The sequence below is a fragment of the Pongo pygmaeus genome, chromosome X, assembly GCF_028885625.2.
Source record: "Pongo pygmaeus isolate AG05252 chromosome X, NHGRI_mPonPyg2-v2.0_pri, whole genome shotgun sequence".
Lineage (NCBI taxonomy): Eukaryota > Metazoa > Chordata > Mammalia > Primates > Hominidae > Pongo > Pongo pygmaeus.
Genome location: NC_072396.2, coordinates 38,899,712 through 38,912,756, shown reverse-complemented (window position 1 = coordinate 38,912,756; position 13,045 = coordinate 38,899,712). Strand labels below are relative to the sequence as shown.

General features: G+C 35.9%; 1 protein-coding gene and 1 non-coding gene across 19 annotated transcripts in view; both read left to right on the top strand.

The window, feature by feature from the left end:
- Window positions 1–13,045, top strand: part of RPGR (retinitis pigmentosa GTPase regulator) — a 58,659-nt gene that overhangs the window by 16,350 nt on the left and 29,264 nt on the right. For 8 of the 18 annotated variants that reach the window (XM_054472084.2, XM_054472087.2, XM_063660674.1 and 5 more), the window contains 4 exons: window positions 729–887; window positions 6,657–6,812; window positions 10,073–10,197; window positions 12,304–12,489. In XM_054472084.2, coding sequence (XP_054328059.1) covers window positions 729–887; window positions 6,657–6,812; window positions 10,073–10,197; window positions 12,304–12,489 — 626 coding nt within the window. The remainder of the gene's footprint in view (window positions 1–728; window positions 888–6,656; window positions 6,813–10,072; window positions 10,198–12,303; window positions 12,490–13,045) is intronic. The other 10 variants (XM_063660677.1, XM_054472086.2, XM_054472091.2 and 7 more) reach the window with 4 other exon arrangements.
- On the top strand, window positions 3,244–3,373 carry LOC129025547 (small nucleolar RNA SNORA31). The gene has a single exon (XR_008497295.1). It is a non-coding gene; the product is annotated as a small nucleolar RNA SNORA31 (small nucleolar RNA).

The window sequence follows — 13,045 nt, the reverse complement described above, 5'->3', positions numbered from 1 at the left end:
AACGGTGATATGTTCCATGTCATTCTTCAGATTGGATCATATACTTACACAAGGTTTTTAAATTCTACTTTATAGAACTCAGTTAATTGCATAGAAATGAATAAGAAAGTTCTTGCTTTCAAGAAGTTCACAGTCATAATACAGTGTGATAAATGTAATAAAGAAGCAAATTAATAGCGTTAGTATGGACAGGACAGTGATTGTCAGGAACTCCTTGGTAAGAGTCTTTGGAGGAAGTGCCATCTAAATGGGTAAAATCTGCTATCTTAAGATGTACTTAACGTATTTACTGCACACATAAGTGAGTTTTCTAAAACCAGTTTCGTATAAAGCAATTATTCATTCATTTATTCCACAAGTATTAAGTGCTTGTTCTAGACACTGCTAGGTTTTGGGGATACCATAGGGAGCAAGACAAAATTCATGTTTTTATGGGAGCTTTAAGTAAGTAAAAGACACGAGATATTCTTCACTTTTGTGAAAGCACTAAAGTAATTTTCTCGTTGTTTATTAGTAGTGATAGTCATGAAATTTTCATGAAAATTATTGGATTAAAATAATCAAGGGGAAAAGAAAATCTAGCTTTATTTCCTTATCATACGGTAAAAATATCTCTCAAGAAAGGTCAAATGTATTGTTATCCTTGTCAAAACTTTTTTTTTGAAGGTAAGACCAGCTTTTTGTTCATATGTATATCATCACTAATCACTATACTTTTCCTTCAATAGCAGATGGTGAGCTATATGTGTTTGGAGAACCTGAGAATGGGAAGTTAGGTCTTCCCAGTCAGCTCCTGGGCAATCACAGAACACCCCAGCTGGTGTCTGAAATTCCCGAGAAGGTGATCCAAGTAGCTTGTGGCGGAGAGCATACTGTCGTTCTCACGGGTATGTGTGGAGTCCACTGTTCTGTTCCCTGCGTTCTGTGGTGGCTAATGAAATTTTTTTAATGTTCTTTTTCTTATTGTGGTAAGAATACTATGAGAACTACCTTCTTAATAGATTTTTAAGTGTATAATACAGTATTTTTATGTATAGGCACAACCATTGTACAGCAGATCTCTGAAACTTATCTTGAGTAACTGAAACTTCACGCCCACTGTACGGCAACTCATCTTTCCTGCCTCCCCTCAGTTCCTGGTGACCACCATTCTGTTCTTAGCCTCTATGAGTTTGACTCTTAGATACCTCGTGTCAGGTGGCCTTTGCATCTCTTTCCATTAAGATTCTCACTTTTTGGGCCTGGTGCAATGGCTGACACCTGTAATCCTAGCATTTTGGGAGGCCAAGGCAGGCAGAGCTCTTGAGCCCAGGAGTTTGAGACCAGCCTAAGCAACATGACGAAACCCCATCTTTACTAATATTAGCCAGGTGTGGTCTCAGGTATTCAGGAGGCTGAGGTGGGAGGATCACCTGAGCCAAGGGAGGTTGAGGTTGAGGTTGAGGTGAGCTGTGATTGTCCCACTGCACTCAAGCCTGGGCAACAGAGCAAGACCTCGTCTCAAAAAAAACAAAAACAAAAAAGATTCTCACCCTTTATTCCTATACTTAATATACATTTCTGGTCTATGGAATTTTTTTTTAAGTAGAAAAAAAATGAATCTTGTTGAATTGTTTCTGCTAACATAATTTACATTTTCATGACCTTAACTTTTTTTTTTTTGAGACGGAGTTTCGCTCTTGTCATGTAGGCTGAAGTGCAATGGCCCGATCTTGGCTCACTGCAGCCTCTGCCTCCTGAGTTCAAGTGATTCTCCTGCCCCAGCCTCCCGAGTAGCTGGGATTACAGGTGCCCACTACCACGCCCAGCTAATTTTTGTATTTTTAGTAGAGATGGGGTTTTGCCATGTTGGCAAGGCTGGGCTCGAACTCCTGACCTCAGGTGATTCACCAGCCTCAGCCTCCCAAAGTGCTGGGATTACAGGTGTGAGCCACCACACCTGGCCTGACCTTAACATTTTTAATGGCAACATATTACATTGTTTTTAGCTCATTTTCTGGGACAAACAATTTTTCTCATGTATATGTTTTCTATATTTATCTAAAATTGACATTTTTCCTGAAATGCCTTCTTTGGAGAAGCTTTTTGTTCAAGGTATTTTCTACATGTCATTGATAATTCTTTTCTTTGTGATATTTACAATGTATAGCTTGGGGATTTCTTTGTAGTTGTATGTTCTGTTATAGTAATTCATTAAAAAGCAGTATGGTTTTAAATTACAGATAATAAAAGAAAGTTAGAACCTTAATAGTAATGTTACTTTTGGGATCTGAATTTCATATTTGTTATGACATGTCATTTCTCAGGATTCTAATCACTGTATTGAAATATACTCACTACTTGCTAATATGTTTACTAAATTGATGCTTCTAAATTTTTTCAACATTAGATTTATTTTAGATGAGTAATGTACATAATACAATTAGGTAGTGAATTATTATTATATTTTTTGCACAAAAAAATTAACAGTTTGTGAAGTCGCCACTTAATCTTTAGTAACCCAAAGTTAGAAATGTTGTAGACAAATTGTGAATAATATCCAATTCTAAGATGATATGCCTAATGTTTTCAGGTAAGTGAAGAATATTTTATCTTTATGTTTTTTTCTCTGATGTTACTTTTCCTCAGCTTCCTGTTCTAGCCCCAGTCGTGGTTATTAAGCTTTAGTTTCTAGATGGAATCTTTTCTAAGTTAGAAATAATTTTTTTTCAAAACTTATACTCTAAATTTGGAAATAATTCTGAGGTTTAAGATTTTTTTGAATTCCTGCTGAAAAAGTGAATTTTTATATAATTTCGAAAATATTCTAAAAATTAAACTTTGAAATTAATTTTTACACATTATCTGAAAATTCATTCTATAGGCAGAAATGCAACTTTATGTGTTATATATTTTCTCTAGTTTATACAAAGATTATAGAAAGAATTAATTTAATAGGTCATTTAGGGTTATTTTAACAGATACAAAGGTTGATTGTATAATAGTGTCTTTAACCATTCATTATAAAATATTTTTCTATAAAGTGAGCAACAAGATAATCTATGATACTTTTAATGAAAGCTTAATTCTTAATTTAAAATAAATGCACTTAAGGATGATATTTTCGTGTGGTTTTAAAGACATTTAACTTTCTGTGGACTTTGTTCTGAGCTTAAGTATAATGTTTCCAGAAATTGATTGCTCTCTCCAGATTTTTGCAAGCTTTCGGATCTCACACACCAGTAAAGTTTTTTAAATTATGAGATGCATCTATTTGACAGACCTGGAACAGTTATTGTTTGCCACTAAGATTTCCACTACAGATGCAAGAAAGAAGTGTCCTTGCATTTCCTGTCTGATTGTGGCAGCCAACATTGAATGGGGGAATACAGGAGAAAAACTTGGTAATACAGGGAAAAAAACATGGAGAGAGAATTTTTACAGTTCATAAATAACTTTGTAAACAGTGAAGAGCTTGTGTTACAATCCAGAGAATAATCTAAAATTTGAGTTTAAAATTATGAGAACCAATAGATGGTTGTCAGTTTCTGATTCACATTTGCTTAAATATGGGCATTGAAAAACATGACTGCACTATCATATCATAAAATAAGGAACATTTTCAAAATAAAAAACGTAATTGTATAATAAAGGACACCTCCTTAAACTGTATAAATGTATATGTATGGAAATTTCACTACTTTGCTTGTTTTTCACATTTCTCCATGGACCTGTGAGAGCTTTATTATGAGCCAGCCCTGGTGAGGAACCTGGTTCTGGAACACAGTATAGGCAGAATTTTAAAAATATTTAGTCCTAGCTGATGAAGAAATGGACCTGAAGAGTATATTGATCATCAGTGTGACTAAATACTAAACTGGATTGCTAAGAGAGTTATGGAATATTTTGTAAGACCTTAAGGAAAGAATAGCTAATCACCTGTTCCAATTTCTTTCACTAAAGAAAAGCACTTGGATTAGATGTTTCTATGAAGGACCTTCCCAGCCTTGTTTTTCTATATGTCTATAACTCTTAACTTAAAAATCTATTAGAGGATCATTCATTAAACTATTTTAAAAACAATTTAGTTAATTTCTGATGAATTTATTTAAAACATAATATTTGCACATGACCATGATAGATTAGAAAATAAAACTGGTTGTAGTGATAGGGTGATTATAGTTTCTCCCTGGGATCAGGGAAACCATGGACCACTGTGGAAAAAGTCTGAGGCTGGAACTTGGGACACACTAAGTGAGGCAGAGTGATATTTGTAGTTTTGTAAGTCATCCACAGCAGTTACCAACACACAGGAAAGGCCAGTTGTGAGATGGGGTTCACAATGAAGTCTGGGTCCTGAGGCAAATGAGAATTTATCTTAACTTCTCAGATTATGTTTGGATAAACTTAAGTTTTCTACAGGTTAACAAATTATTAGTTCTGAAATCAAATATATTCTGTGAAATTACAGTAATATTAATCGGAAGCTAATTGATCAAATCTATTTTCCTAATGTAATATTATTTATTAACATTAAATTATGTTGTTAAATGTCACAAAGGTGATATGGCCAAAAATTCTGTTGGTTGTTAAATACAATGTCCTTAAATAAGAGCACCTTCGATCATTTTTATAAAATAGAAACTGCTGTCATCACTAATATCCAAGCACCTGAATGGGAACCTACCAGGATACTGAACAAAACTTCTGTAACATGATTCAGACTGCCTGAACAGCCTCATTTCACAGGCTAATTAAAATCAGACAGCCTAAGAAATGTAGAATAATTGTTGGTCAGCTAGAGATAGATAATTGCTTTAATTTACCCAGTATTCTACTGTTAAGCTGAACATTTAGAACTGGAAATATGCCATGTGATTATTAATTAAACTAAGATGGTTTTTTAATATTAAAATAAAGATCTGTTTTGCCATTGCCTCAATATGGCTTCGTATCTTTGATACAGCATATTTTCTTTAAGGAGTAATATCTATATGTCTTATTTATGAAGCAAACATTTTTATTAGAAAAAATTGTAAAACCACATGACAATAGACAGTAATGTTTTCATTTGTAACCCCCATTGATAGAATGAGTTGATTAGATACTTTTTAGAAAAATGTTCTTTACAACAGTGTGTCGTATTATGTTTTCAAATCTGCCTGAATGTTTTCTCTTTTAATCCTGTCAGCAACTCTATTAGATAGGGATTATAACATCAGAGAATCTAAGTAACTCACCTGCTTGCCACAGCTAGTAATAATGAATGTTTGGGTTCTGACCTGAATAACAAGCTCGTGCCCTTCCTCCTGTAATAGGAGAAACTCAATGTACTAAACTCAATGTACTAAACTCAGCGTACTAAGGAGAAGTGACTAATGTAATCGACACTGTGCTTCCTAATGCAGCAGCCAGGAGCATGATGTCTCTAAAAGGACCCTTTCATCACCACTCATGTATCCTGTTTTTGTACTTTTTCATTTCTAGAAAACATATGACATAGTATTTACTGAATTACTGGAAGTCCTTTGGAATCACTTCAAAATATCAATATAAAGAAAAGCTTTTCCACTCCTATTATAGTTGCATTTCCTAGTAAAGAAGCTTTACTTGTGAATAAATCTAGCATATGCACTATCAGTTTTAATTCTCAAGACAATTTTCTGAAATTGGGTTTTATAAAATAGATTATTAAACTACTTTTATTTTATTTTATTTTTGAGATGGAGTCTTGCTCTGTTGCCCAGGCTGGAGTGCAGTGGCGTGATCTTGGCTCACTGCAGCCTCCACCTCCTGGGTTCAAGCAATTCTCCTGCCTCAGCCTCCCTAGTAGCTGGGATTACAGGTGTACGCCACCACGCCTGGCTAATTTTTGTATTTTTAGTAAAGACAGGGTTTCACCACGTTGGCCAGACTCTTCTCCAACTCCTGACCTTAGGTGATGCGTAAACTACTTTTAAAAGGAAGAAGTTTTTCTGTAGGAGACACTATTCACTTTTTTATTTGACGTAGTGAATTAGCTCAATGACAGTTGGTACTTTCTTTTTTATTTTTTGAGATGGAGTGTCGCTCTGTCACCCAGGCTGGAATGCAGTGGTGCAATCTTGGCCCACTGCAACCTCTGCCACCTGAGTTCAAGCGATTCTTGTGCCTCAGCCTCCTTATGTAGCTGGAATTACAGATGCATGCCATCATGCCCAACTAATTTTTGTAATTTTAGTAGAGATGGGGTTTCACCATGTTGGCCAGGCCAGTCTCGAACCTGGCCTCAAGCAATCCACCCGCCTTGTCCTCCCAAAGTGCTGGGATTACAGACGTGAGCCGTTGCGACCGGCTGACAGTTGGTACTTTTTGAGCCGATGTAATTATGGGGACGTTTCAGGTAGTTCCCTGACTTATGTGCCTTGTATCATACCTGTTACTTACCTAACTATGGTTATGTGTAAAAGATAAAATCATACCCATGTCACAATTTTTATAATTATGTATCTTTTCATTTTTCTCTTCCTTCATCATTGAAAGATTTATACTTCAATATTAAGTATTCTTAAATGTTTTTTCCCCCAGAGGCACTTAACCTTCACTATAAAAGGTTGAATGTGACAATTTTTCCAGATATGATGGTAACAGTGTCTGCTTCCATAATCCTTATCTTGTATTTGCCCCTTTCCTTTCAGAGAATGCTGTGTATACCTTTGGGCTGGGACAATTTGGTCAGCTGGGTCTTGGCACTTTTCTTTTTGAAACTTCAGAACCCAAAGTCATTGAGAATATTAGGGATCAGACAATAAGTCATATTTCTTGTGGAGAAAATCACACAGCTTTGATAACAGGTATGGATTAGAATTTCTGTTATATATTTATAGAACTGTGTATATTTTATTACAAAATAAATTATATCTGAAATGAATGTATCTAACTTAAGTAAAGGAATTAATGGCTGAGAAAAATGGAATTCCATGTTTACTATTCCAAAGTCTAAAGCTGTGAACTCCTTTTTATTATTTTAATTCAATTTAGAATAAATGTAAATGATCCAAAGATTTAGAACCTCACAATAGGCCGATGATGTCAGAAGTTAGACCATAGTATTATTCTTTGTCAGAAAACAGGAATCTTTTTGAAATTATATCATTTTGAAGGCTCTTAATTCTGCTCAGGTCAAAAGGAAAAATCCCACAAGCAAAAACTTATTTTAAAACATTCTTCCTATTCAGTCTGACAGGGCTGCATTCAGGCCGAGTCGGTTCTTATGTTTTTGCCACCTGGAGGCGTTTTCAGGAATGACTCCTTTCCTTCTCTTTCCACGTGTTAGAAGGGCCCCTCAGAGACCACTAAGTGGATACCTTCTTCCACTCTGTGGTATCTCCTTCATGCAGGGAAATGTTCCTTTGAGCCCACTAATCAGCCTCAAAACTATGTGCTGCTAATAATGTAGGACTCAGTAAAGATTCTCCCCTAAATGATTCAGTCACATATATGTAGGTAATTGATACAGTCCACAATTTTCAATGCTTTGTGACAAAAGGGTATATAATTTCACTATTTCTGTCTAAATATGAAGTGAAGCATCAGAAAGTCAGAAATCATCTAGTATATTGACATAATCCATGTACTAGTATTTCTACTTTTTTTCCTTCTTTCTGAAAAAGCTACTGCTATGAAAAAGCTCCTGAAAAAACTACTGCTCATCTAATGGTATCTGGCTAGGGAAACTAGGAATCAGCAAATGCAAGATACACTGTTTCTTCTTCCCCAAAGAAGCTTTCAGAGAGGATGACCTGCCCATGATCAAGTATCAGTGTTCTTGAGAACGTATCATGAAATAGCATTATATAGAATATGAAAAGTATTATTCATTCATCATCCACTAAGAGTTGTTGTGTATCCCTTAACTATAGGGTCCTAATGTCACTTTATCTGTCCTTACTGTCATTTTTCATCAACTCTAATCTTCCACTGATAGTAAATACATACTGTTTTTAATCTGTCATCTAACATACAATTCGATTATTTAGTTAAATTTTCATAGTACCTTTACTCCTGATAAAAAGAGTTATAGCACAAATAATTGAACATTAACTTTGTTTGCCTTTTTGTTCATCAGTCGTCCCTAGAGGGCAAGTGGTGTGGAATTTTTTTTTTTTTTTTTCCTCCAGGACTAATGAGCAGTATGTAGTGGGTTATCTGCAAGCTCTTGCCAGTTCCCCATTATAGCCAGTGGCTCATATTTTTAAAAGCTCTCTGAGGTTGAAAGTGCCATCAGGCAGCTTGGATCGGGATTTATATTTTCAGGCAAAAGACAATCAGATTTAAAAGGCAAACCTTAAAAAACATTTGGGTAAAGAAATCAGGTTGAAAAGAAGGAGGAAGAAGGGGTAAAGGTGATAAGGAGTATATATAAAAGAAGGACATAAATACTTAATAGTAAGAATTGTAAGAGTCTACAGCTTGGTCAACATGGTGAAACCCCATCTCTACTATATTCAAAAATTAGCCAGCATGGCAGTGTGTGCCTGTAATCCCAGCTATTGAGGAGGCTGAGGCAGGAGAATCACTTGAACCCGGGAGGCAGAGGTTGCAGTGAGCCGAGATCGCACCACTGCACTCCAGCCTGGGTGACAGAGTGAGACTCCATCTCAAAAAAAAAAAAAAAAATAGTCTAAAGAGTCCAAACACTGAATATCACTTACTTACATATTTACAGAGAATCTACTTATTTTTGTAAATCGATTTTTATACTTGCCACCTTACTGAATTATATTATTCTTTCTAATGATTTTTCAGTCAATTCTCTTGGATTTGCTTAGTATGCAGTCACTTTGCCATCTTAAACCAGAAGTCCCCAAAGGTGACCCAATTGTTTCCCAGCTTAAAACCATTCATTTTCCTTCTAAATGTCCTTAAGATAAAACTTCAAAAATCCTTCATCCGAACTAATAGGACACTCTGTGTAGTCCCTTTTCACCTCTTCAGACTCATCTCCTACCACTCTTCCCTTAGTGCTTCAGGCATATTAGTTGCCTTTCAGCTTCTTGCCCAAGCCACGTTTGCTCTTGATTCAGAGGCTTTCTATGTACTGCTGACTCTGCCTGGAAGATTCTTTGCTCCCTTCTTCATGCAGCTAAGCCCTACTCATCCTTTAGGTTTCCCTTTGAAAGCCTTCCCTAATCCCCAGACTAGAGGAAAATTCCCCTCCTTTGAACCATATTAACACCCCTTACTTCTGCTTCCCTGGCACTTACCCCAGTTGAGATGGAGCAGCTTGAAGAAAGGAGTGTGAAGGTTCGTAATAGCTGCTATGGCAGTAAGCAAAAGGGCTAACTGGCGAGAAGTGACAAGATTACTCATCATCATTGTGGGCCCAGTTTCAGAGGAGACCCAGGTTTTGGTATAGGAATTAGTTAGCATTTTTGGCTTATGGCATTTACTTCAACAGTATTCCACAGCCCGGGAGCCAGATTAGTTAAGCTAAGCCAGTAGTAGAGATTTTGTGCATCCCCCACTCCCCAAGTCACATGACAACGTTTGGAGACATTTTTTAATGGTCATGACTGCAGAATGGAGTTGTCCTACTGGCATTTAGTGGGTAGAGGCCAAGGATGCTGCTGAACATCCTACAGTGCACAGGACAGACCCACATGACCATGAATTATGTGGCCCCAAATGTCAATAATGCCAAGGTTGAGAAACTCTGATCTATCAATGACCTCAGGGAAAAGGAGAATAGACTGTGTTGGGATGTGGGGGTCAGAATACAAGCATCTCCTTCTCCTTCCCTTGGAATATATGGATGTGTATCTCAAATTCTCATTCTGTATTGCTGCTGCTCCACACACTGCCTTGCGTGACAGGTCATCAACTTCACAAACCACCAAGGTTAATTGATTTATTCTCAGAATATTTATTGCCTGATGTTACATGCAGGACCACAGAGACCATAGAGAGTGTGGAAAGATCAATAGAGTAAATTCAATGCAGAATTTGAGGGGGATAATTATAATTGCAGTATGAGTTAACATGTCTATCTGTTTACAAATAGATCCATACAAGTAACACTTTTATAATTCTCTTCATTATTTTTGCATTTTAGATATCGGCCTTATGTATACTTTTGGAGATGGTCGCCACGGAAAATTAGGACTTGGACTGGAGAATTTTACCAATCACTTCATTCCTACTTTGTGCTCTAATTTTTTGAGGTTTATAGTTAAATTGGTAAGGGCATCACATTTCCCTGTTTATATTTTCATATTACTATATTTCAGTCTTTCAGTATTTCATAGAAAATAAGTAATTTTATGTTTCTATGGAAGAGTATCATATATATCTAAAAAATATACTTGTTTCCTAAAAGCCAAATGTCAGACATTATGCCACTCAGAAAATGTGTTGCTCCTAATTTTCCTCCTTTAGCATCTTCCTTTTTGCTGAAATCTTGTCTCTTCTGCTTCGTTCTCATATATCTGTTGAAAGCTGGACTGTGCCATGCCCGCAAGCTTTGTATCTTGTGTAGCACCCAGCAGAGTACCTTGCTCACAGTAGTCTTTAATAAATATTTGCTGAATTAAATGTTAGACTCTCAAATCCTGCACAACAGAAAGTCTGATAATAAAGAGTTTTGGCAGGGCACGGTGGCTCACTCCTGTAATCCCAGCACTTTGGGAGGCCAAGGCGGGCGGATCACCTGAGATCGGGAGTTTAAGAACAGCCTGGCCAACATGGTGAAACCCTGTCACTAATGAAAATACAAAAATTAGCCAGGTATGGTGGCACACGCCTGTAATCCCAACTACTCGGGAGGCTGAGGCATGAGAATTGCTTGAACCCAGAAGGTGGAGGTTGCAGTGAGCTGAGGTCATGTCACTGCACTGCAGCCCAGGTGACAGTGAGACTCTGTCTCAAAAAAAATAAAAAATAAAATAAAGAGTTTTGAAGATACGGTTTTTTGGCTAAATTTTCTTAGGTTAAGGATGTATTATTTCAGTGTCACGTCACCATCACGCATCATACCTGTATTGTTTCTTAATATTTTTGCCAGTTAAGTTTAGACTTTTGAAAATTCTATTTACTTGATGATAATACTGAAATTTTTCCTCCAAAGACTCAGTGTCTCATAATATGGAACACTTTGATTTATTGATTTGACAGTCATTTAATGAAAGCCTACTATGGGTAAGATAGTGTGCTAAGTAAAAGAAATACGAAGTACTGGTTGGGCGCGGTGGCTCACGCCTGTAATCCTAGCACTTTGGAGGCCGAGGCGTGCAGATCAACTGAGGTCAGGAGTTCAAGACCAGCCTGGCCAACATGGTGAAACCCATCTCTACTAAAAATACAAAAATTAGCTGGGTGTGGTGGCAGGTGCCTGTAATCCCAGCTTCTCGGGATCCTGAGGCAAAATAATTGCTTGAATCCGGGAGGCGGAGGTTGTAGTGAGCCAAGATTGTGCCATTGCATTCCAGCCTGGGTGAGAAGAGTAAAACTCCATCTCAAAAAAAAAAAAAAAAAAAAGAAATACAAAGTACTGTATACAGTGATGAACAAAATAACCAGGACCGCATTCATTGAGGACTTATTCATTACAGTCTTATAATTTTTAAAAGGGATATACAAAAATATATATAAATTTAAAATTTTTAAGTATTATGAAGGAAAAATAGAACATTATAAAGTATCTAGAACCTATGTACAGAAAATACTGCACTGTGGGGTTTTTTTTTTAGCATTTTCTTGAAAATGATTTATTTCTCAAAATTCTTTGAATGCTGATTTCATTTTTTATTGTTCCGTCATCACCCAAGTAATCACGCATACTTGCATTTATTTTCCTCTAAGGACTTTTAAGCATTAAACTTAGAAAATGTTCATATAAAGAAGGCTTAGAGACATAATTAGCCCAAGAGACTGATTTATACTTAAAAAAAAAAATCTTCTAGTAGAACTTCTCTGAGTAATTTTTCACATTTTTAATGTTCTTCCCAGATTAAAATATAACATTTTCTAACTGTAAGGAGAAATGTAATTTGCCAAGTATTTTTTTCTCTATATTATTTTAAATTGAAAGTAAAATGGTGGATTAAACTTGTTCTAATTTTCAATCACAATGTTTAAAGAATATGTATGGTAGTTGTGTACATATTGTATACATATTGTGTACACATTCTCATTGTGCACACACATACGTATAGACTGAGAGATTCACCAAGTCAGTCTGTCTAGGAAGCCTACCACTAAATAAATGTCTTACAGCTGATAACTGTTAAAAACTCATTTGTGTTTGAAGCCAATGTTGATTAGTTTTTCTGTGGATTTATGCTGCAGGTTGCTTGTGGTGGATGTCACATGGTAGTTTTTGCTGCTCCTCATCGTGGTGTGGCAAAAGAAATTGAATTCAATGAAATAAATGATACTTGCTTATCTGTGGCGACTTTTCTGCCGTATAGCAGTTTAACCTCAGGAAATGTACTGCAGAGAACTCTATCAGCACGTATGCGGCGAAGAGAGAGGGTACAATTGTGGCCTATTCTGTATAATAGTATTATCTAGCACTGCAAAGAAAACTAGAAGAAAAAAATCTGTTTTCTTTTTAAATCAAAGGGTCTTCTCAGATAAATTTGCTAAATAAAATTATTAGAGTTGAGTGCTAACAAACTTTTAGAGTTAATTCAGAAAAATTCAGAAAAGCTTAATGCTTTTTTTAAAGACACAAATTAGAAAATTTAAATTATAGAAAACTTTTGCATATAGACAATGGTGCTATAAAAGCATCCTTTTATAGTCCTATTTTATCACCTCACATTGAATGCTGAATTGTTTTTTCAACTGCAGGTGGACTGACTTTCACTTTGTTATATGCTTTTTTTTTTATTATGGTAGTAAAAATACAACAAATATACCCACTTAACAGATTTTTAAGTGTGCAATACAGTGTCGTTGACTATAGGCACAATGTTATGTTGTTCAGAAATCTGTAGAACTTAATTATCTTATATAGTGCTACATTCTTTTGTCTTTTAGTTAAGCCTCATGAGCAGTGGGAGGTTATATACTATAAACAATGAAA